At 41.0% G+C, this 25,601-nt stretch overlaps 2 protein-coding genes across 2 annotated transcripts in view; one reads left to right on the plus strand and one right to left on the minus strand.

The window, feature by feature from the left end:
* The first annotated feature begins 530 nt into the window (after nucleotides 1–530).
* Nucleotides 531–25,601, plus strand: part of OOSP2 (oocyte secreted protein 2) — a 62,859-nt gene continuing 37,788 nt past the window's right edge. Inside the window, exons 1-2 of the mRNA XM_047693380.1 lie at nucleotides 531–676; nucleotides 23,959–23,997. Of these exons, the coding sequence (XP_047549336.1) occupies nucleotides 539–676; nucleotides 23,959–23,997 (177 nt within the window). The 5' untranslated portion in view covers nucleotides 531–538. The remainder of the gene's footprint in view (nucleotides 677–23,958; nucleotides 23,998–25,601) is intronic.
* LOC125079605 (transcobalamin-1-like) lies at nucleotides 7,158–19,985 on the minus strand. The gene is made up of 9 exons (XM_047693376.1): nucleotides 19,869–19,985; nucleotides 16,924–17,103; nucleotides 15,664–15,804; nucleotides 14,630–14,782; nucleotides 13,191–13,381; nucleotides 10,832–11,021; nucleotides 9,414–9,600; nucleotides 7,917–8,035; nucleotides 7,158–7,380 (listed from the first exon to the last, which is right to left on the minus strand). Exons 1-9 carry the CDS (start codon nucleotides 19,945–19,947, stop codon nucleotides 7,319–7,321), a joined length of 1,302 nt encoding a protein of 433 aa, XP_047549332.1. The 5' UTR covers nucleotides 19,948–19,985; the 3' UTR covers nucleotides 7,158–7,318.

Consider the following 25,601-nt stretch of genomic DNA (forward strand, 5'->3'; position numbering starts at 1 on the left):
TAAGATTTTATTTATTTATTTGACAGACAGAGATCACAAGCAGGCAGAGAGGCAGGCAGAGAGAGAGAGAGAGAGGAGGAAGCAGGCTCCCTGCGGAGCAGAGAGCCCGATGCGGGGCTTGATCCCAGGACCCTGGGATCATGACCTGAGCCGAAGGCAGAGGCTTTAACCCACTGAGCCACCCAGGCGCCCCCCAACTACTTTTTTAAAGATTTTATTTTGGGGGCGCCTGGGTGTCTCAGTGGGTTAAAGCCTCTGCCTTCAGGTCTGATCCCAGGGTCCTGGGATCAAGTCCCGCATAGCGCTCTCTGCTCAGTGGGGAGCCTGCTTCCTCCTCTCTCTCTGCCTGCCTCTCTGCCAGCTTGTGATCTCTGTCTGTCAAATAAATAAATAAAATCTTTTAAAAAAATGATTTTATTTTTATGTCATCTCTATACCCTGCATGGGCTCAAACTCACAACCTTGAGATCAAGAGTTGCATGCTTCTCAACTAAGCCAGCCCGGCACCTCCTTTTTTTCTCAGTCTTACATGGAAAGTATGGAGGACTTGGGATACCAGCTGTCCTCAGTGAGTTCCAACATCCCCCAGCAGTGGCACTTGGTCAGAACAGCTCTGAGCATCTCTCTCTGTGCCACCAGCCATTGTTCCTGCACCACGATTTCAACCTCTTCTAAGGTAAAATGTAAAACTTGCCTCTCCAAGCACTTATAGGGTTCAGTCAGGAAAGATGCAGCACACACTCATCCTGACTCGCCCACTTGGAACTCCTACAGTGATTGCTGTTTTCAATCACTTTCTCCTCAGCAGACCTCTGTGTATGAGGTTTCCCCCTGTGCCCAAGGGGAACTGCTCCCCTGATCTCTCTGGAAAAACCACCATACTCACAGCATGAACTTCGGATCCAGGTGCTGGTCCCAGCTGCAGCCCAGAGAAGGTTCAGGAGGGGGAGGGTGAACCAGGTCATCCCACTCTCTCTTGTTTAGTTTACGGGTCCCGTGCACAGATCCCCATGTTTGAAAGCAGGGTGTTTCTCTATTTTCTCTTATATGTGCTTCTTTTTGTCAAACAGTCTGGCGTCCTCCCCGTTCTGGCTACTCCTAACCATTTAAGCTGACCCCTCCTTCTCTGATAGAACTAATTTCCACATGCTTATCTAAGTTCCCGCCTATCCATCCTCCCAGGTGTGTGGAGGTGACTTCTAGGTGGCACAGTCGTAGGAGGCACTTGGGGCTGAGTGTGCAGTGATGGCCATGACAGAGTGTCCTTCCCCACAATTCTGGGTCATCACATCAGGAGTGTGGCTGGTGTGTGAGTGAGTGTAAACCCGCCTTCCTCCTGGGCCTTTACACACCTGCCCAGACAACCTCCTGGGTGTTGGCCAGCAGCCACTTCACCAAAGGTTAGGCAGTTCTTAAGGCACCACCTTGCTTTTGGTTCGAGGCACTTGCTTTGTGAAGTTGGCCTTTATGCAGTTAATAAGTTGCTGTGACCTGAGTCCCAGCCTAGGCCCTTTAAGGTTGTTTAGCTTCAGGCGAGCAATGGACCCAAGCTTCCCAGAATTTTTTTTTTTTTTTAAGTGAAGTTGCACCTGGGCTGTGCATGGAGCCCAATGCAAGGCTCTAACTCGGGACCCTGAGATCAAGACCTGAGCTAAGATCAAGAGTGGATGATTAATGGACCTGAACCACCCAGGCACCCTGCCCAGAAATTGTTTCGTTTGATTTTTATCTGGGGACAAAGCTATTTCAAACACCCAGGGCTTTCAGATACTATCACTTAAAGTAAATAACTAGAAAATGTGTATCAATGAACTGTATTAAATATTAAGTATATATATATTTTTTTTTCAGAAATACAACGATATTAGCGCAAAGTATACTCCCTATAACATACAACTAGACATAATATTTGAGATTAGGATGAGAGGAGCTAATTTTTTTCGTAATTACTGGAATTTAAGCAGCTTCTTTTGGGGGGGCCATTCTTTTTTTTTGTTTCTTTTTTTTTTTTTTTTTTAGATTGTATTTATTTATTTGAGACAGAGAGAGATCACAAGTAGGCAGAGAGGCAGACAGAGAGGGGGAAACAGGCTCCCTGTTGAGCAGAGAGCCCAACACAGGGCTCGGACCCTGAGATCATGACCTGACCCGAAGGCAGAGGTTTTAACCCACTGAGCCACTCAGGCACCCCTGGGGGAGCCATTCTTTAGTGGCTCTCATCTTAGAATAAAATTCAAAGTCATTTTTAATGACAGGACCCTGTCAATTCTGGCTCCTGGTTGCCTTTGGATATCCCCTGTGACTGCCTTCTCCCTAACTCCTCTGCTCCAGCGGCACTGAGCTTCTTCTTGTTCCCTGAACCCATCACCAGCTTTTGGATTTGCTGTCCACACTGCCCGGGACACTCCTCCTCCAAATATTCTCACTGTGGCTCTCACACTTCCTTCATGTCTTTGCTCAAAGGCCGGTTCTCAAAGAGGTCTTCCCAGACCATCTCTCTTATGTAGAAGACAGTGTTACCCCCATGAACACCCACTATGCCTCTTCTCCGTTATGACTCCTCACCCTCTGTCACACTGTGTGTGTGGTTTGTTTACTGTCTGTCTCCCTTTCCACTGGAATGTCCACTCCAAGGGGGAAGGGACCTTATCTCTTGTTCACTGTTCTATCTCCAGCCCTTGAGCTACTGTACCACCTAGTTCACGGTCGGAACAGAATAAAGAATTTTTGGATGAGGAAATTAATGAACAAATACAGGACTTTTTTCTTTCTTTCTTAGGGGGTGTTGGTGGTTTTGTGAGATGAAAGCACAGGATATATATTGGAGTGCATTCGACAGCTTCTAACATGGCCCCGTGTTCCCACATCCTGATATCCATGCCCTTATGAAATCCCCTTTTCCAGAGTGTGGGCTGGCCTCACTTCTCGTGAATATAATGCAGGAAAAGTTATATGATGAGGAGACAAAGGTTCAACTTCCCTCTTGCTTGCAGTCTCTCTCTGGCTCTTCTTGCTTCTTGCTCTGAGAAAGCCAGCTGCCATGTTCTGAGCTGCCTGATAGAGAAGCCTCTATGGAAGGAACTGGGGGTAGCTTCCAGTCAACAGCCAGGGAAGCAGAAATCCTGCCAACAACCATGTGAATGATCTTGAAAGCTGATTCTTCCCCAGTTGAGCTTTCAGATGAAGCTTCATTCGACATCTTGATTGTAGCCTCATTGAGAGACCCTGACCCACAGAAACTGTGAGATAATACAAATTGTTGTTTTAAGGCATTAAATTTTGGGGTGACTTGTATTATTAATGAATGCATGGTGTATGGTGGGAGATGAGGCCAGAAAGACAGTTTAAGGGCTTTGCATGTCATGTGAAGGAGTGATAGGCATAATAATGCCCTCTCTGCTTCCCACCCCCAACATGGCCACCTCCTAATCCCTAGAACTTGTGACTATGTTTGGTCACATGGCAGGGGGAGACTAAGTTTGCTAATGAGCTGACTTTAACATAGGAAGATTATTTTGGATTATTGGGGTGGACCCACTGTGATCAGAGGTCCATATATGTAGAAGAGGGAGGCAGGAGAGTGAATCAGAGAAGGGGATGTGGTTATGGGAACAGAGGTCAGAATGACACAACTCTTGGTTTTGAAGGTGGAGATTAGTGGGCCTCCCCCAGAAGCTGGAAAAGGCAAGGAAATGATTCTCCCCTAGAACCTCTAGAAGGAACTCAGCGCTTTCAACACCTTGATTTGATCCCAATGAGATCCCTCTCTGACTTCTGACCTCCAGAATCATACAATATGTTTGTCTTAGGCCGGTAAATTAGTGGTAATTTGTTGCAGCAACAATTATAATTTTTTTTCTAATACAGGATTAGGATTCCAGTACACCACTAAGGTTGGGTTCCAGAACCTGCTAGTGACCATCCTGAGATCACCGACACCCCCTTAGTGTGCCTGCTCTTTATTTTTTTATTTTTTATATTTTTATGATTCATCATTGTTTTATTTGTTCTTCTTAACACAATCTTGAAATGTTTCTTTAACTCATTTGTATTTTAGAATCAACCATATTATTTCTATAGCCCAGAATGAAAAACAATAAATATCTTGATAAAGTTTAATGTTCTTGATAAAGATTAATATTCAAAGAATTTACATAAATTTTCCTCTTTTTTCTTTTTTTATATATTATATTAGTTACCATACAGTACACTAGTTTTTGATATATTGTTCCATGATTCATTATTTGTGTATAATACCCAGTGCCTGCTCTTTAAACATACACTTTCTTATAAATTGCCACTTACAGCCATGGTTGCTGCAAGACCAATTATGATACAGTTGTCTCAGCTAGCAAATAACTTCCAGAACAGAAGCCACACAGGCCATACATATTTTAACTCATGTATTTTGATAGTCATTGGCTATTGACTGATTTTTTTTTTTTTTTTTTGAGAAATAGTGGGGGGTGAGGACAAGGAGAGACAGAGGGAGAGAGAGAGAGAGAGAATATTAAGCAGGCTCCACACTCAGCACAGAACCCATCCTGGGGATCAATATCAGGACTCTGAGATAGTGACTTGAACATAAATCTAGAGTCATGTGCTCAACCAACTGAGTCACCCAGGCACCCCTTGACTGAAACTTATTTTTTTTTTAAGATTTTATTTATTTATTTGACAGAGAGAGATCACAAGCAGGCAGAGAGGCAGGCAAAGAGAGAGGAGGAAGCAGGCTTCCCGCTGAGCAGAGAGCCCGATGCGGAGCTCGATCCCAGGACTCCAAGATCAGGACCTGAGCCGAAGACAGCGGCTTAACCCACTGAGCCACCCAGGCGCCCCCTGAAACTTATTTTTTATTTGCCTATTTTTTCCAGTGCCTCATTTTCTGGCATCCAAGCACCCAGACTCTCAATGGACATCTGAGAGGTTTATTTGTGTTGATTATTCTCTGCTGTGGCAGCAGAGGGAAGTTTCTCCCCTCAGACTCTCTCGGTTCTATCGTAGTGTTAAGCCTTAGAGCTTCTCATAAGGCAAGTGTGGCTGAGATAGGATTCCATGGGCAATGTCTGTAGAATGCAAAGGGAATGTTACTCCATTTCTCTCCATGTCTGTCTCTGTGATTAAAGGCATTCCTATCAGATAGCAATGTTACTATATTCTACTATGGGACCAATGGTTGGGAGAAACTGAGCTCTGTCTGCTAAGAGTGGAGGCTCATGGTGCTACAGGGAAGTGTTAGAAACACAGTGGCATAAACAGATTTTATGTTTGATCCAATGAGAGGAATTAAATGAGAATTGCCAAGGAAATGATTTTTTCATGCTGTGATTACATGTCATTTGATTCCGTGTCAGTATGCCAATTAGAATATCCTTATACCACATTTGGGAGAATACGTCTAATATAAATTGTGTGCTTTACTGATGTTGAGTGGTTATTATTGAAAGTGACCTAGAATCTTTGTGCGAGAGTCTGCAATCTCAAAAGGACCTATTCCAATTTCGTTATCTTGAGATTCAGTTTCATTGGTCCATTGCAGGGTCAGTACTTCCTGTTATTTTTTCCTTGAGCATCATTATTTTTCCTGATGGACAAAACCAACCGTATGTACTGTCCCCCTCCGCCCCCCGGCCAGGATATTACCAGTTTCTAATCTGTCTTTTTGAGTGTAATTGTTAACAGTGTTTGCTTTCACTCTTTACAGTGTTGTGGTTGGATGATAAATTGTACGGTCACACTGTGTATCATAGTCAGGAATAGCAATTATATAATATTTTGCATATTTATCACCATAAGACATTACCCCTCAATTTCACATAACTCGTAGAGTTTAGAAACAGATCTGACAGCTGTGGCACCATGTGAACAGCACCACGGAGGTCTGATGTCTCTAAATGAGCTTTCAAGATGAGACCCAGACTCAAGGGGATAGAATCCATTGCTGTCTAGTTATGAGGTCATCTGTCATATCAAGTTAATGAAGAATAGGTGGAGTTGATCCTGAGGGTTGAGGATCAGTACCAGAAAACAATGTTCAAATCCTAACTATGAAGCAGGGCTGCTGGTGGAGGGGAGGAAGCTAAGAGTATCATGAAGGGAACACAGGAGGAAAGAGGGAGACATTGATAATATAATTCTGTCTGAAGATATCTTTCTTTTGGGGTCTGCTTTATATAAAGATTTTATTTGTTTATTTATTTGAAAGAGAGAGAGAGAAGTACGGAGCAGAGGGAGAGGGAAGAGGGGAAGAATCTCAAGCAGTGTTGGTGCTCAGCATGAAGCTCATTGCAGGGCTCAATCTCACTGAAATCATGACCTGAGCTGAAATCAAGAGTGGGATATTCAACTGACTGAGCCACCCAGTCATCCCTGATTTATTTTTATTTTTAGATTTATTAATTTATTTTAGAGAATCAGAGAAGGAGAGAGATAGTGGTAGCTGGGGGAGGGGCAGTGGGAGAGAGAGAAAGAGAATCTCCAAACAGACTGCCCTCTGAGCAGTGAGCCTAACACTGCTGATGCAAGAATACTAAGATCAATGGCCTGAGCCAAAACCAAGAGTCAGCCACTTAATTGACTGAGCCACCCAGGCACCCCTTGGTGCCCCTGATTTTTTTTAAATGTGAATTCTACTGAAATGAACATCAAAGGTGATTTTTTTACATGTGTATTTTGATGATATGACTATCAGAGTGATTTTTATGGGGCAATAAAAGGAAAATACATGTGGGAGAATAAATGGGACCTGAGGGGGATAGCTGGTGGAGGGGATAATATTATTCCTGAGACTTTATGGACTGGTCTTTTATGTAGAAGTCTCACCTTTCCCTCTTTCTTCAGAGCAGTATTTTTCTCTCTACTTACTGCCTTTCCGAGGTCAATATGTCCACTCGGTTTGTCCCTTAAATCTGGGTTTTGGAGAGCTATCTCTGTATGGATTTTCTACCTGATCTCATTGGCTGCTGTTTCAACTTTAGATCTAGAACCTTGTCTCCATTCCCACCCACTGTCCAAACTCACTGACACAGTTAGCAGTGGGACCTTGAGTAGAATTCAATTTAGAGATGTGGTCTAATCTCTTTTCCCTTTCCTCTTCCTGTGGTAGTCTTACCTCGATCAATAATCCCCCTTTAAAATGAAATGATTAGAAAATGCTCTTTTTGTATTGCTGTTGACCTTTAATTGGACACACAAATAGAAGGAGGTTACTGACCCTCCTATTGAAATTGAGATGAGTGAAAAGGAAGGCATGAGGCCAGTGTCTGTGGGCAAGTCTAGTGCAAAAGGATTCAATCCAGCTAAAGAAGGTTTGAATTTATTAGTAGGTGCTCCAACGAACCTCCAAATCATCTCCTGCATGAACAATGTAACTACCAGGTCCTAAAAGGAAGAATAAGAAGTGGATCAAATGATTTTATGTATTTATGTATTTATTTATTTAAGTTCAATTAACCAACATATACTACATCATTAGTTTTTGATATAGTGTTCAGTGATTCATTAGTTGCATATAACACTCAGTACTTATCATACCATGTGTGCTCCTTAATACATATCACCTGTTGTTTTTTTTTTTAAGTTTATTTATTTTAGAGAGAAAGATAGCACAAGCAGGGGGAGGGGCAGAAGGAGAGGACAAGAATCTCAAACAGACTCCCCACTGAGTATGGAGCCCTACTCAGGGCTTGATCTCACAACCCTGAGATCATGGTCTGAACTTAAAACAAGAGATGGACACATAACTGACTGAGTCATCCAGGTGCCCAATGGCTCAAATGATTTAATGACCAAATCACCAAATAATGGATCTTACTTTCCCAACACCTCAGCACATTCCCCACCAAAGCTTACACACTCACATCGGGGTGTTTGGGGCATTGTCACTCTGTGGGGCTTTTTAGCACTCTCTCCCTTACCTTGGCTCAGGGGTTCACCATTGCTCAGGAGCTCCCAGTAGGTCCTGTCATTAGGGTCGGCCTTTATGCCCCGAACACTGATGATGTAGGGGCCCCATGAGGTCTCCTCTGATTTGAACCTTTGGGGACAATAAATGGGTTTCAGGAACTTAGAACTTTCAAGGGCAACCTTAATGAGCATTTCTCAAACTTCAGTTGACCTAAGAATCATATGAAGCCATTATCAAGAAAAGCAAATTTCCCGGCTCTATCCTCAGATACTTTGATTCTGTAGGTAAATAGGTGGTGACTAGGAATCTGCATGTGTCATAAATACTCCAGGTGGTTTGGATGCAGGCATCATACAATCTCTGCTGAATTAGAGGAATGAAGCCTGTTTCTGCCTCTGCCTCCTTTCATGGTGGACACTAGGGACTAGTGTCTACACTAATAGACAGTTGTTGTTGACAACTGCTAATCTTCTGCCCCAAGGAATAAAGGTTGAAGAGACAAAAGCAGCAGAAGAAAATGTTAACCTCACATCCTAGAGGCATCATAAGTAAGTAGGTTTTCTCTTAGGAAAGAAGAACAGGAAAGAGCAACTTAATATTTCATGTTCTGTTTATTAAAAAGTGACTTGGCCAGTATCTGTTTCACATTACCTGGCCATATTTCTCTGACTTCTTGGGAGCCCTTGAAAGCAACCTTTATAATAGTTACATTCCATATATATAATATTTACATTACTTACTAAATATATGTATAAATATAATTTTCTCTATGGCATCTTACCTCATGTGACTAGAAAGTAAATGCTGATTAGATTTAGGGAGTCAAGTGAACCATACCTTTCAGAGGCAAAGTCAATATTTTGAATATTTTGAATATTTTGAAATATTTGACCTTCTTAGGCCAGGGAACCTTACTCTAGGGGTCCATGAATCTGAAAGTTGGGGAGCATGGAGAGACCCAGGGTATTTGTGAAACCTCTGATTTAAAGGGCAAGTTTTGTGTGTATGTTTATTTGTCTGGGATCAGCAGCCACTGCACTCATCTGATTTTTATTTATTTATTAATTTTATTTTTAAATTTTTTATTATGTTCAGTTAGCCAGCATATAGTACATCATAAGTTTTTGTTGTAGTGCTCAATAATGAATTGTTGAACAGTCATCTGATTTTTAAAGGGGTCAATGATTCAAAAATAATGACCCAGTGTTCTAAACACAGAATGACTGAGCTAAGGTTCTATTTGTTGAAGGAATTTTGCTGAGAGAAGAGAGATCCCTGGGCCTTATTTACCCATTAAGTGAACATTAATTTAATATCTACGATGTGCTAGAAGATGGAAAGTCTCACCTTTTTTTTTTTTTTAAATCCCTGCCATGAGATATAGATGGCCAGCAAGGTACAGATAAAGAAGTATTTTGAATGTAGTTTGTATTCAGGTGCTTATGTGTTCTTACTGAGTCTTTCAAAATCACCAAATAGCTTCACCTTAGGTTGCATAAAGACATACCAAAATAGAGTTGGATTTTTCTTCTCAGCTTGTTCCATCACATCTAGGAAGACAGAACCATTTGCCACAGAGACAGTGATGTTATCTGCTTGGTTATCGATTACCACAGAGTAATTTACTTGGATTTGTGAGGGTGAGACAGAAGGTGTCACTGGTGTAGATTCCTGAGTGGTGATGTTGAAGGGATCTGGCAAAGGGAAAAGAAAGAGAAGAATTAGTATTCAGAATAATAAAAAAAGGTGTTAGAATTTACATACCTGTCCACTACCTCCCGCAGGACTCCTTTCCTTTAGGGACATAGAGGAGGATTTGCTACAAGGAGCAAGAATCATCAACCAAGGGGCAGATCTCTTCTATGATTAAACCAGATAGGCACCAGTTTGTCAGTGCATGTGTTTGGCCCCACTCCCAGCTGTTTTAGCAATTCAGTTGCCCTATTTTCTCCTGTTTCTCACAGAGGCTCCTGAGTTTTAGGGATTTTGTTGCTGCTTGTTTTTGTTTTGCTTTGGTACAGCATACAATAATGCTTCCCTCCCTTTTTGGATGCTTTTTTATCTCTTAATGTTTATTAAAAACATATTAAACGCCAGTTGCTGTACTGATGATTTTACTTGGTTTATCTTATTCAGTCCTTACAAAACCCCACATTAGATACGTTATCATTGCATTTTTTATATTAGTAAACTGAAGTTTGATATTAAACATTTTGTCTGAGGTCCCTAAACCTACCTATAAATGTCTGACCCAGAAGTGGTCAGAGATAAGGTCAAGTCTTTTATCCTTTGTTGAACAATCTGTTGTTTGAATATATAATTCATGCTGTAATTTTCTTATACTACTGCCATATTCCCCCCATATTCCTCTGAGCTCCCTGAGGGCTCACTCATTGTGCATAACAGAGAGTCAGACAGCATTCTTTGTTTAGAATGGGAATGATGCTCAGAATATCTCTCTAACCATCAGAAAATATCTCTTGGGAGATAGACATCATTGAATCAAATCTACCTTGTTTATCAGTATTAGAACCAAGAACAACATCTACTACACTGTTAAGAACAAATCCTTAGTGGGTGCCTGGGGGGCTCAGTGGGTTAAAGCCTCTGTCTTCAGCTCAGGTCATGATCCCAGGGTCCTGGGATCGAGCCCCATATCAGCTCTCTGCTCAGCAGGGAGCCTGCTTCTCCCTCTCTTTCTGCCTGCCTCTCTGCCTACTTGTGATCTCTCTCTGTCAAATAAATAAATAAAATCTTTGAAAAAAAAAAGAACAAATGCTCAGGTGGTTATAATCACTGGTGACACATGGAGGACCACATTCTATCTGGGAACTGTTATGCTTTAGTGGTTTATCTGGTCACTTTTGGTCCCTAAGGACATCTTAGTCTCACATTCTTTGGGTATTCTGCTCTTTAGTACTCTACCTGAGCCATAGACACAAGAAGAGTCTTTGTTAACATCCAAGTAGGTCTTTCCCATCAGGGCCGGTAAGATTTGAGCTGCAGCAGTTGACATACGGAATGCTCCTCGAGAAATTTCTGTGAGCACTGTGTCCCGTGTTTTTTGACAAACCCATTGACTTTCATTGTAATAGTTGGATGAAACAAAGAGAGCCTAATGTATGAGAGAAAGAATGAGAGGGAATGAGAATGAATGAGAGAAACGTCAAATAAGGGGAAAGCCTACATCTAATGAATTCAGTAAATATTTACTGGACATTGACCACAAGGGGAAGCACCTTGGACAACTAGGATACCTTTCCTGACACCAAGAAATTTAAAAACTAGTTGGAGGGGAGGTGGGGAATTGCTTAATAACACAACCTGTAATGGCATCAATAAGAACAGACTTTCTCTAATGGTAGAGAAATACTCAATCCTGTATTAATATTCACTCTTTAGCCTTGATATGGAACAATCAATACCTGTCACATAGGAGATACTTGATAAATGCTGTTAACAGACTAATCATGAAGGAGTTCCTAAGGTGAATGCCTTAAGAGAATCATCTAGTGCCAGGGCTTTTCAGAAGAAGAAGGGCACATAAACATTTTGTGACCCCGAGGAAAGGCTTGGTGGAGAAGGCAGTACTTGAGGTAGACCTTGATGGTATGAAAGCATTTCAGTAGGAGATAGGAGAGGAGCACTATACCCAGAGGGAATAGCATGATCAAGGATGCTAGAGTAGGGGAGGCCAGGGCATGGCCTGTCTCTGATGACACTGTCTGCAAAACCCCCAGGGAATTCCTCATGGCCTGGGAGGACTGGTGTACAGGGGAGACTCAGGGTGATTGTGGAAGAACAGGCTAGAGAATGAGGTTGGGGCCACATTGGTGGATCCCGGAGCTTCAGAGTGAGGTGTCTGACATTATTTTCCTTAACAGTGTGGAGTCAAGTAGATTCTTGAATAGAAACTATAGAAGCAGCAAATGTAAACTGGAGGGGACAGCATGATGGGGTAGGAAAATTTAGGAAGGTATCAGAGTGAGTAAGACAAGGACAAAACAGGTTGGTCCTGCAGACGTCACTCTGTAGTTTCTAAGGGAAGGACGGTTCCTCTTTCCATTTTCTCCTGAAGACCCTTTAAGTTATCCAAGAAGTCAACAAGCATTTGTGGGATATTTTTAAAAAAGGATTATATTTCATTTCATCTTCAAAACTGTCTTGTAGGCAAGCAGCTCTCAAGTCTGCTGTGAATAAACATCACCTGTAGGATTTTAAAACCAGACCAATGCACATGCTCCATCTCCAAGTTTCTGTGTTAACTGGCTGGTGTGGAGCCTAAATATTAGTGTTTTCTGAAAGCTCTTTCAGGTGATTCAAATGTGCAGCCAGAATGGGCAACCACTGTTTTATGAAGTGCAAACTCAGCAAGATAGACAACAGCCTCAACAGCACCAAAAACCTGTGTGATTGGACCCCTGTTACACCCCTAGCTTCTTCTTGTGTTTTTTTCCCAAGGACCCTCACTGGCCATACTGAACACCTTGATCTTCCCAAAATACCTTATGTTCTTCTGTGCCTCTGATCTTTGTCCTTGCTGATCTCTCTCCCTTGGAAAGCCCTCTCATCCTGGGGTGGCCTGGCAGACCCCTACTCATACTACTGGGTGAAATTTTTTTTTTTGTAAATCTCCCTTCATCTCTTCTTGTATCTACTGCTTAGAGTCATGTAAATCAGTGAGTGAAGCCTCAGACTTCAAGAAACATATACAGGGCAGAGTAGGTGCCGAGTATGAGTTTTGAAACCAACTGTTTAGGTTCCCTCTCCATGTGAATCACTTTTTGGCCTTGTAATGTTAGGCAAGTTACTGATATTCCATGACTCATGCTCTTATTCTGGGAAGTGGAACTAATAATATTTTCCTCACTGGGCTGTTGTGTGCATTAATGAGCATGCCAATAAGTACTAGCTGGTATTACTGGCACTGCCTCTTATCACTTGGACAACCATAATCTAATTTGGGAGAGAAGAGGCAAGCACCAAACACTGGTATATGGCATATGGTGAAATTGCATTTGATAGAACAACATAGGAGGTTGGAGTAGACTCTAAAATTAGAAAAAAGTTGTAGTCAGGAAAAGCTTCATGGAAGCACTGGACATGGAAATGTAAGGATCTAAGGTGAGGAGAATACATTTCCATCAGGGGAGAAGAATCACATAAAATCTGTCCATATAGGAAACAGAGTGGATAATATCTTCTGAGACCAGGAAGAAAGGATACAGATATTTCTTTCCTTCATGACTCTCTTCTCTGTGTCCTATTTTACCCTCTGACTTACCTGCATAGCTTCTCCTGTACTATATATGTTTCCAAGAAGACCATTTTCTGTTTTCTGAGACAGAATCTTGTTTACCAGTGACTCTGTATGTTTATCAATATTCTCTATATCCTTTCTATCTATTTGTTTCTGCCCTCTTGTTATTTTCCCCTTCACACAGGTCAGAGCCAGGACAGCCATCGCACCAGTATCTGCCAGGAAACAAAACATTGGTGATAAGGTGACCAATCATTCTAGTTTGCCTTGGACTGAGGGGTCTCCTGGTATGTAGGATTTTCATTGCTCAAAGAGGCACAGATCTGGGCAAACAGGGAAGATTGGTCATGCTAATTGATGATGGGCGAGGAGGATTTGAAGAGATAGCAATCATCCCTCCAGCACTAAACACTTAAATATTTCAAGATCCCTTCCTTATGTTGAGTAACTCTGTACCTTTTACTCAATAACTCACCTGTTGGTCATAGAAACATATATGGATTTGCAGGTTCATACACATGAACAGACTCACTTCTATATCTCGGTTGTTCTTTTTTTTTTTTTTTTTTCACCTCAGCCATATTGGTAAAGGAATTGAGAGAACTCAGGATGAAATCCCAAGTAAAACATGTCTTTGTAATGTTCCAATGTTTCCATTAGGCTGATTAGAAAATAGAACTTAAGAGAATTGTTTTCTATTAAATCTTAAATGGGCCAAGAGTTTGCAAGCAAGGGGGAAAATGTCTTCTTCTGGCTTGTTATTTAGTTCCCCCTGTACATTCCCTCTCCCATAGAAAAGAGAATATGAAAAATTTCACATTCTCCTTATTATCTAGAGATATTGAGTGGTGATTTTCTTTGGGTTCCCTGGAGAAAGATAAGCTGTGTTTGGATCCATAAGGGCTGAGCAACAATACTAGCTATTTTTGAATGTGTAAATTGACCCAGGGGAAAATTTCTGGTCCTTCTCTGTTAGGGATACAGAATTTATTGATCAAAATATTGGACCTTGTCCCTGGAGAGGTTGTGTTGTACAAGAAAGTGCACACATCCAAATGGTCCCAGTAAATTACAGAGGTAAATTTAAGATAAGTGAATTCTACTATTCTCTTTTCTCTAATACTTATACTTCCTAAAATGTCTTATATAAAGATTCTTGCAATATATCCTTATTTTACAGATGGGAAAATTAAGATCAAGAGTTAATATCCATTGGTTATATAATTCAAAGAAGGGGTAGGCTAGGAACTGGATCTTTCTACTATAGTACACATCTGGAAAGATGCTTAAATGCACCTCCCACCCCAATGTCCATTCATCTCAAAAAGAAAATTCTCTCCCCTGATCAGCAGGGCAAAGAGGATTAAAGAAAATCCAGGTACTTACTGGTAGAAAAACTCAAAGGAAAAGACTTACCAGTGATTGTGTCCTCCATCCCAGGGGAAATGGGTGTAATGACTCACCTACTGAGAACTGTCCATGAAAATAGTAATTTTTATTTTCAGGATTGAAGAGTTTAGCAACTTCTCTGACTGAGTAATTCCCACTGAACAGACACAAGGCCAAAATGTCCAGGCTGAGCTGGTAGTAGTTAGTCAGTGGATTACCACTATGATCTTCTGTCGGAGAGGAAAGAAATACCTTACTCATGGCAATAATACTGGAGTAATACATTTTTAATCTATTCCTACTGGCCTTATTAGAATTTCTTTATATTTAAGAAAAGGTGAGTAATAGAGGGAGAAAGATCACTCATAGAATCAGCAAACCTGAGAAATGTAAAGGCTGTTAAGAGCCACCAAATTCAACTCAATTCCTTTCCTTTGTAACTGAGGAGACTCAGCACTTAATAGATGAAAATACCATCCTGATACTTAGGTGGTTACAGAAGTAGGACTAGAATATAGATTTCCCACCACTAAGCTTCTTGCACTTTGAATGGAAATGTGTCCAAACTATAAGTAGAAGAAGCAGAGGCCATCTCACAAGAAGATGGGACCAGAGTGAGGCTTAATGAGTAATAGGATAAATACTGGGTGGGTGTTGAAATAAAATCAATGCACTTCACTAACAGCTGTCATGGTCGGCCTATTCTTCCCAGTGATAAAGCACTTTTGGCCATCTTTATCTCTTCTACTAATATCAGATGCTTGGGTACTTCTGACATAGTGTCCTATGTTGCTCAGCTATTATTGGTGTATTTCATTATTTGTCTAAAAGCCAAGCTTCTGGAGAACAAGAGAACTGTGTTCTATAAGAGTGTGTGTGTGTGTTCATCATATGTAAGGTTGATGTAGAGTCAATACTCATTTGAAACTATTTGAAAAGAAAAGTTAAGATGCATGTTGAAAGAGGGAAGAAGGGAAAGTGATTTGCAGACGGATGTGGGATGAATAGAATGAAGAGAAGAAAGAAAGACTGAGGGGAAACTGTTCAGTTCTGAACCAGTGAAGGAGAAGACAAGGTTGTCCAGAGTCTCTGAACATTTGATTCTCACCCATATTTTTAATTTCTGCTCGGAATTTATTTTCTAGATCTTTGACCAGTTCAGAATAATTTATAGACATTCCAGTAGGTCCTTTACATGCTCCTAAAGCCAGTATAGCCAAGGCAAGCTGTCCTGAGGTTAAAGATGGCTCTGAAAAGAAAAGTATTCGAGTTTAACAAGGTACATGCTTGTGATTTTTTTTTTTTTGGCATCCTGTCTTTCTTGACTTACATCACCTGTCAATTCTCTCTTTTTTTCCACTCTATATAAATACTTTAATGTTGTCTTATTTATTCCCAAAGCAGAGACTTTTCTAGCAGTGCTGTATAAATGCCAACTAGATCATAGTCTTCCCCATGAAATCATGAGGTGTTTTGGGAATGCTGCAATCTTTATACAAATTTTAAAAGGAAAAGAATAGATAATAAAACTTTGGGATTTACTCTCTTTGTGGGTGCCATCTTGCCAAGATAGTAATAATTGACTTGGATGTTCTGCCTTGTAGAGTATCAAAATTCTCAGGTTTCTTGTAATTCTTAGAATAATATTGTGAGGTAGGTAGGGGTGGCTTCATTTCTCCCTTATCTCAATTAGAAAGCTAAGGCTCTGTATTGACATGAAGGGCTCAGCATCTAGCCTGCATTCAACCCCAGTCCTCATCTGGGGTGCCTGGGTGGTTCAGTTGGTTAAGCATCTGACTCTTGATTTTGGCTCAGTTCATGGTCTCAGGGTTGTGGGATTGAGCTCAGTGCTGAGCATGGAGTCTGCTTAAGATTCTCTTTCTTCCCTCTCTCTCTGTACCTCCCCCCTCTCTCTAAACAAGATGAATCAAAAACAAAACAAAGCAAAAAAACAAATAACAAAACCCAAAAAAACAAAAACCCAAAAGACCCAGTCCTCATCTCTATTTCCCTGCGGTTTCCTTGCTATTGTCCGGTTTCTTACCTGTGGGCCATATCCCTCCTGGTTGTGAACTCAGGTAACTTATAGAACAGTATTAGTGGATAAGAGCCTTTAATTTATTTTGCTTTTCCTTGTGACTCTTTGAAGGAAAATGTTTTATAGCACACAAACAAGTAAGGCCTAGCTGTAAATAGCAGAGGATTGGTGTTTTGAGGTACCCTTCTGCCGCCTCAACTTTTATATAGCTAGGAAAGATGTAGCAGGGAGACTTTGGACACACAATTTTGTTAAAAGATCTGTTGCTGGACATAATCTTTATGGATATGTAAGTCTTCTCCTAAATCTTCCAGGAATATAGGTACTCACCTGTACTTCTTGTAGTGAGATTGATTTTTTCAACCAGCTGTTGTTCTTGGATTTGGTTCAGGATCCCAGAAAGTCTGAGGGATAGCAGTACATTGGCAGCTTGGATTCCTTTGCTATATTTTGAATCAATCATTGTGCTTATCAGAGGGTTTATAGCAGTGTAGTTTTCTTTGCTTACCTCTGTGGCAGAGGAGGGAGGAAATAAGAATACACACTAAGAAAATATTAAGGAATGGGAATCCTAAGAAGAGGGTTGGTGTCAAAATGTTTAGTAACAGATATGACACAGATAGTACAATCCAGTGGTCACTAGCTATGTTGCTGGAAAAGTATAAAATTGGGTCTGGAGTCTCTGCTACATCAGGTATTACTTCCTTGCTAACCAGCGTCAAAGTGTTACCATGTTTTAACAGCTGTTTCAGCCTTACTATTGACTGGCAGAATATCAGTCCTGCCTGGGACATCTGGTATCATTCCCTAATTTTGAGGATGAGACCTGACCAGGATGGTCAGGGAGACTAGAATACATGTCTTCTGACTCCCAAACTGTAGTTCTGTCTGCTTGCCAGATTGAATTCTTTCCCATATCCATTTCTTGTAACTCTGGTTAATATAGAGGGAAAAAAGGCAACACTTCTATGTTATGGTGATGATTGACCCCAGAGCTGAATTGTCTGGTTACCCATCTGACCTAACATCAAGATCATTATTCAGCAGCATGTACCTTGCAGAAAACCCTCTAGTTTCAGCCCGCAACATGCCAAATCTCAGGTGGAAGGTAGAGGGCAGTAAAAAGAGAGTCCAGAGATCCCAAGAACGAAAGGAAAATTAGAAGAGTTAGTTACTACTTAAAACATTTTTAGATGTACTTTGTTCAGGGGTGCCTGGTGGCTCAGTTGGTTAAGTGGCTGACTCTTGAATTCAGCTCAGATCATGATCTTAGGGTGGTGGGATCGAGCCCCAGGGCAGGCTCTGCACTCAGCATGGAGTCTACTTGCAATTCTCTCTCTCCTTCTCCTTCTGCCCCTCCACCTCATGGACTATTTCTCTCTCTCTTTAAAATAAATAAATTAAAATTTAAAAAAATGAACTTTGTTGATACTCCCAAGAAAAATCATACCCATCTCCCAGTTACCTCTTGGGTTAGTGGGATGCTGAGCTCTTTTTTCAGCTAGACTTTGGCTGGATTCTCTGACCCTTAACTTGTAACTATGGGTGACTTATATAACTTCCTTGACCTTCAGTTCCTCATTTTAAAATTATGGATATTAACCTTTATTTTATAGATATTGGACAAAAAATCACTTAATAAACTGTAAAATACACACATGTTATCACTTTTAGCTCAACTGTAGTTTCTATCACTATATTTAGAGAACCAAGGCAATGTGAGTTCTCTACACTCAATGTGGGGATCAGAATCTCCACCCCGAGATCAAGAATCATATGCTCTACTGACTGAGCCAGCCAGGCACCCCTCCATATTTCTTCTCTCTAAAAGAGAGTCAGGGAGATCTGGTCCAGTGGTTGTAGAAAAGTACCTCTTTGTTAGAAGAATAATTGGACAGTTGTTGAGTCATGGCTGAGATTATATGGAAACATCCAGTTCAGCAGATTTTCTGGCACTGAAACAGACTTTTCAGTTCCTGAAACTGGTTCAGGTTCCTTGACCACTTAAGACAGTTAATTATTCTGTACAATAGATTGAACTTTTAAAACCTCCACAGAGACCCCCTATTCTTAGAATACAACAAAAGAAATGACAGGCCAGGAAGAAAAACTAGAGTTGGCAGCATTTCTGCTTTAGCTTGTGTGAACACAAGTCTCTCTGCTGTGGTGTTGACCTCTTCTTGTAGGCTCCAGAACACCAGGAGCATGTAGCCACTGATGGCACCACATAGTCATCTTTGGACTGGGTTTAAGCACAATTCCAGGGTAAAGACTTACAAAAAAGAAACCATGCAGCTGAGAGCTATACCAAGCTTCATAACATCACTTGTTCCAACCCTTTCCCCAATTATCCTCAATTTATGGATGAAACTAAAAATATTCAGAAACATTGGATCATTCAGCTAGTAAGGGGTCAGACTATACCTGAACCAGTTTTTCTTTTTCCTACTTAGTAGTTTTTAATAGAATCACACAATCTTGGGATCCTATACCCAAAGGTACATACATGGGCTTGTACCCATGTCCTGTGGGGGTGAGTAGGAGGGAGGGGGATGTGTACCTTGGAACATCTAAACTCAATAATGACAAGAGAGAAGTCTTTGTTATTTGAAAGGGATGATTAACATTACTTTTTTCTGTGTAGTTATAACCCAAAACCCTTGAGTTGAACTTCAAAAAAATAGACTGCATCTCAAATTCAGAATAAAACTTTCTACAATCTTGAAAAATTTCTGGTATCCTGAATAGTCTATCCTTGAATATGAAGAAGAATAGACAGTTTCTTGGTAGGGTTGCTATGGTGAGAAAATCTGAATATACGAAGAACAGTTAGTCAAGTTAGCATTGAATCTACAACCCCTCTTTTTAAAAAAATTATTTATATTAACATATTATGTACTATTTGCCCCAGAGGTACAGGTCTGTGAATCATCAGTCTTACACATTTCACAGCACTCACCATAGCCTATACCCTCCCCAACATCCATAATCCAACCACCCTATCCCTACCCTCCCACCCCCCATACCCTCTCAGTTTGTTTTGTGAGATTTAGAGTCTCTTATGGTTTGTCTTCCTCCCTCTACAACCCTTCTTAAAACAACATACATTATGGCAATTTCCTCACCTTGTCCTGCCACTTTTTACATTACTCAGAGTACCATCACATATAGAGGTGGAATAGGGTCTTCTCTCAAGTCACTCTAAACAAGTCTCCTGCCAGTGGAATTTAGAAAACTATCACACAAGGAGTAATTTTAGCTCAATGAATACTCACCACAGATCTCACATTGTTGTCTTGGAATAAGAGAAAACAATAAGAGCCCCAGTAGGGGCAGCTGGTGAGATTGTCTCATCTTTCCAAGTGTTCAGGAATGGTGAGGGCTTGTCTGGCTATTTATTGGGTGATGGCAGAGGGTAACGAGAGCTCCTCCTTTAGCTTGCCTCAGCCTCTTTCACTTAAGCAAATATTGAGCAATGTCAGGGGGGTGTGGTGTGGTGAAGTGTATTTTTCCAAGAATTGTGATAAACCAGGAAGAAGACTTGAAAGGTATGGTCAGGGAGGAAGAGGAAATAGTGTTCTTTGTTTCCTATCCCAAACTTCAGGATTCACATTCCTTACTTTCCTTCAGCCCAATGAGAATAAATTAAAATTCCCTCTTTTCCACTCCACTTTGGTTGTGTTTTATTCATGTCTCTTGAAACATTAGATTTGTTGGGGGCAAAGGCTTAACACATAAAAATGGAAGTAGAAGTTGTAAGACTGAAATTGACCAGGCAAGTTGTGGGAGCCTGGCCCTTGAGGATCTTTGGCATAGGGGTTTCTGATGCACGATTTTCTTCTATGATAGATGCCCTGTGAGTTTCATAGCCCAGGAGGAACACCACAGAGATACACATCAAATGTGGATTTTTACTGTGCCAAGAAAGATGCTACAAGCTCCATGTAAGATGTGTTGTCTATCATAGGTCTTCCAAGAATTATTAGAGAATACTATCAGTTTGGCCTTAAAATGTTTGTTATGGGTCAGCAAGATGGTGGAATAGGGGGTCCTCCGCTCATATCCTCCCACAGCAACAATCATTTTAGCAGCCATCCATGGACACAAGTTTCTATGTGGGAGCTTTGTGTTCCAAGTAAGAGGTCCAGAAACGTTATTGGAGCCGCTGAGGAGAGTTGTATTGAAAGGACATACCGAAGAAGAAAGACTTGCTTTCACAAAGATAAAGCACAGAATTTGCCTGCTCTAATTTTTCTTCCAGGCCTGTCTTTTTCCCTGTTGCACTCTGAAGAGCCAGGCTCACTGACCATGGTCCTGGATACTAACCAGAAAACAGCCTCATCCCCTTGGATGAGGGGACTTGGCTCTGTCACTATTTGGCACTGGTTCTGTGAATAACACCATCAGCCAAGGGACCTGGAAGGAATCATGCCCACCTGAGCCTTGGGTGATAGGACTGCTGACCTTGGTTAGGGCTGAAGAGCCTGAAGCGCTGTGACCTGGGTACAGCATGAGCCATGGTCTGGGAGCACTCTTGCCCACCCAGGGGCCTAGCAGAAGACACACCCTTCAGTGCCTAGGAGGCAGACTGGCTGACTATGGTTCAGCTATGGATCCTGAATGGACCCTGTGACCTGGCTCAATCCCCTCTCAGCTGTGGTTCAGGGATAGTCCTGCCCATATAGGAACCTGCCCAGTGACCCAGCAGGAGCCAGGACTGTCATGTACCTGATAATAGACTTGTGGTGTGCAGACCCAACTGAGGAGTCAGCAGCAGCAAGGTGACCCAGTTTCATCCAGCCTTGGAGACTATGATTCCAGAGATAATCCCATCAGCCCAGGGGCCTGACAGGAGAAAGTCTTCACCTGTCAAAAACAGGCTGTAAAGATGGAGAGGTGTTTGCTCCTTCAAACACACAGACACAAATGTAAGGCCAGACAGATCACAAAGCAGGCGAATATGATGCCACTAAAGAAATAATAAGTAGACCTAACAGACATGTTGGAAAAAAAACAAAGCAACAAGGCCCCTTGACATTGTTCTTGGCAATGGTTTTTTTTTTTATCTGGCTCCAAAAGGACAAACAATAAAAGCAAAAATTAACAAATAGGACTACTTCAAACTGGAAAGCTTTTGCGTAGCAAAGAAACAATAAACAGCATCAAGAGGCAACCTATAGAATGTCAAAAATTATTTATCAGATACCATATATTTAATAAGGTATTCATATTGAAAATATATAAGGAGCTCCTACAACTTAACCATAACCCCCCCCCACCACCAAAATAATCCCAATGGGTTTATTGATCCCTTGCAATGGGCAAAGGACCTGAATAGACATTTTTCCATAGAAGACAGACCAATGGCCAACAGATACATTAAAAGTTGCTCAACACCACTAATCATCAGGCAAATGCAAAGCAAAACCACAGTGAGATATCACCACCCCACCTGTTGGAATGGGTGGTATTAAAGAAATGACAAACGTTGGCATGGATATGGAGAGAAGGGAAAACTTGTGCAATGTTGGTGGGAATATAAATTGATATGGTCATTATGGAAAACAGTATGGAGGTTCCTCAAAAATTAAAAATGGAACTAGGATCCAGTAATCCTGCATATATACCCAAATAGATAAATGCACTCTCATGTTCTCTACAGTTCTTTTCACAATAGACAAGATAAAGAATCAACCTAAGTATTTGTCAGCTGATGAATGGATAAGGAAAATGTGATATATATATATATGGTGCAGTATTATTCAGCCATGAGAAAGAAGGAAATCCTATCATTTTCCACAACATGGATGGACTTCGAACATCTTATGCTAAATGAAATAAATCAGACAAAGACAAATACCATATGATATCACTTGTATGTGGCATCTTAAAAAAAGTCAGTCAATAGAAGCAGATGGTAGAATGGTGGTTGCAAGGGGATATGGACTGGAGGAATCGGGGAGATGTTGGCTAAAGAACAAACTCTGAGCTATGGTGTGAACAAATTCTGGGGATCTAATATACAGCATCATAGTTATGTTTTATTTGTCTTCTGACAATTAGATTTGATGGAGCAAAACCTTAAAAGGCATAAAAATGGGGTCAGTGGCTCAGTGGGTTAAAGCCTCTGCCTTTGCCTCAGGTCTTGGTCCCAGGGTCCTGGGATCGAGCCCTGCATCGGGCTCTCCCAGCGAGGAGCCTGCTTCCTCCTCTCTCTGCCTGCCTCTCTGCCTACTTGTGATCTCTGCTTGTTAAATAAATAAAAATAATAAAAAAAGACATAAAAATGGAAATAGAAGTTGTAAGTCTGAAATTGGACTCCTCCACTAAAACTGATCTTATCAGGATCACAAGTCACTTCCACACTGCTGCTTTCTATGTTGTTTTAAAATTCACATTTATCTCACCTGATATTGACTACTCTTTTCTCCTTACTTACTTTACGTAGCTAGAACTTCATCCTTCTGTGGAGTTTTTTCCTCTTTCTTTCTACTGTCCTGATGGATTCTTTTTGATGTTCTCTTTTTTTTTTTTAAGATTTTATTTATTTATTTGACAGAGAGATCACAAGTAGGCAGAGAGTCAGGCAGAGAGAGAGGGAGAAGCAGGCTCTCCGCTCAGCAGGGATGCTGAGGCGGATGTGGGGCTCGATCCCAGGACCCTGAGACCATGACCCGAGCCGAAGGCAGAGGCTTAATCCACTGAGCCACCCAGGTGCCCCTTTTTGATGTTCTCTTGATGGTTCTTCCTAATGCACCTAAATTTTCTAAAACTTGTAATAATGTAAGATTCAATTTCTAAAACTCTTCTCTCTCAAGGCTTTAAATGATACCAACATGGTAATGTTTTTAAAATTTATATCTCCATACAGGATACAGCTTTTAGACTTGAATTTGGCTTTGGTCATGTGACTTACTTGGGCCAATAGAAGTTAGTAAATATGATGGAAGAGGAAGTTGGAAAATTGTTTTTTCATTGAATTCTGTGGTTTGAAACCTGAGACCTATGTAATGTGTGAACAAGAGCTAGCCAGCAGGAAATGCCACATAAGAGAACTGAAGCATTCCATATTCAGCCTGCCAACTGCCTGATGTGTGAGGAGATTTTCAGATCTTTTAGCATTGATTGAGCCACCAGATGAGTAAAATAATGTGAATAACTCTGGTCAAGGTTAATGGAGTATCTGGCTAAACCTAGCTCAAATTGCTGATCTGTTGGTTGTGAGAAAATGATTATGTAAAGATACTAGGTTTCAGAGTGGTGAGTTTTGCAGCATTAGATAAATGATATGTGATATTTAAAATTTTTTCCAGTTATATAGCTCAAGCAATACTTTAGTAAGCTGACCATCTATTTCATTCCTAGGTACCTCCTGATTCATTAGCTGATGTCATGGATATCTCTGTGAGTTAAAATATTCCTATTGTTAATCTTGTTCTGTTGCCTATTACAGTAATTGTTCCAACCTTGTGTTGGATGATTATTACTTGGGTTATACTGGGTCACGCTTGGGTCACACTGGGTTCTGACAATAGTGATAGTTCTCCAGGAAATGAGTGGTCATATGCACAGGCTTTAAGGATGATTATTACTGTCATCTAATCTGGCTAATTTAGGATGACATTATACCAGCTGAGATCATTGGAATGGACAAATCTCTCACTATTATTCCCAAACATATCCTCTTGCTAATTCATTCCATAATGTCATCATGAAGAGAGTATTCTCTGGACTCTCCGCCAAGGAAGAGTCGAGGTGAATGGGTTGCCCATCATAATATCCTCTTCAATATTGCCATCTCTTTAAGCTTTTGATGGTGCATTTTAGGCATCACATTCTTACTAATGAAGGTCATTATTGTGTCCAGCTTCCATACTAACAATCAAGAAAAATGGTGGAGCCACTTGCTGTTGTTCAAGTGCTGACACTTCATATTCTCTGGTAACTGCATCTATATTGGTAAGTTTGGCATTATCCAACATTATATTCTGTTTTCTTTGGTCTAACACATCAAGAGTCCAATTCCACACATTTTTTTAAAGTTTATGCAAATGTTAATAGGAAGATCTTGTAATTAGTTTTGTGTTTAAACTATCTTCTCTTGGGTATAACTTTGCCGCTGTCTTCCTGGGTCACACTGGGATCTGACAATAGTGATGGCTCTCCAGGCAATGAATAATCACAGGTACAGGCTTTAAGGAGAACAGGCATGTCCTTGCAAGAAAAACTGCATCAAACAAGATTATTATAGGGCCTCCAAGCAAAAGAAGGCTAATTATTTCAGTTGTGATAGGAAAAGCTAATTCTGTGAAAAAGGAAGTTTCAAAGTAATTGGGTGATTGAAGATTCTCAGATTCTTTGAAATATATTCAAAACACTCACTTTGAGTCTCAGAGTCCCACTCCTCCCTAGTCAGTGTCCAAATATTTTCATGGAGACTTTGATGGGCAATATGCTTAACTTTCATTCTGTAAGCTGTACATTTAGATTGTGGCTTTAATTCTCCAAGTCCTCTCTCCTGTGGGTATAATAAATAAATCTTGTCAGTCTCCCATGGAAGTTGTCTGGCTTTCTAACCGTACATTGAATAGAGAGGTTAAGATACTGAATTTATAATTTCGTTCCTGTAAGCGGACTCATGATGTCAGAAGCATCATCTCACCACATAGCCCCTTAATCATGATTACTGAAATCACAGGCAACTGCTTCTCCAAAAATCTAGCCTTCAACAATAGGCCCATCACCCTAAGAAACACTAGGTGACCGATAAACCAGTGTGATGCCACCATATGACACAGGTTATTTTTTAAAATATTTAATTTATTTATTTGAGAGAGGGAGAGCATGAGTTGGGGGGCAGAGGGAGAGTGAGAAGCAGACGCCCCACTGAGCATAGGCTGGATCCCAAGACACCAGGGTCATGACCTGAGTGGAGAGCAGATGCTTAACTAACTGACCCACACAGGCACCCCTCCCACGGGTTTTAAAATGTCATTTTCTACTAACAA

The sequence above is a fragment of the Lutra lutra genome, chromosome 10 (assembly GCF_902655055.1).
Source record: "Lutra lutra chromosome 10, mLutLut1.2, whole genome shotgun sequence".
NCBI lineage: Eukaryota > Metazoa > Chordata > Mammalia > Carnivora > Mustelidae > Lutra > Lutra lutra.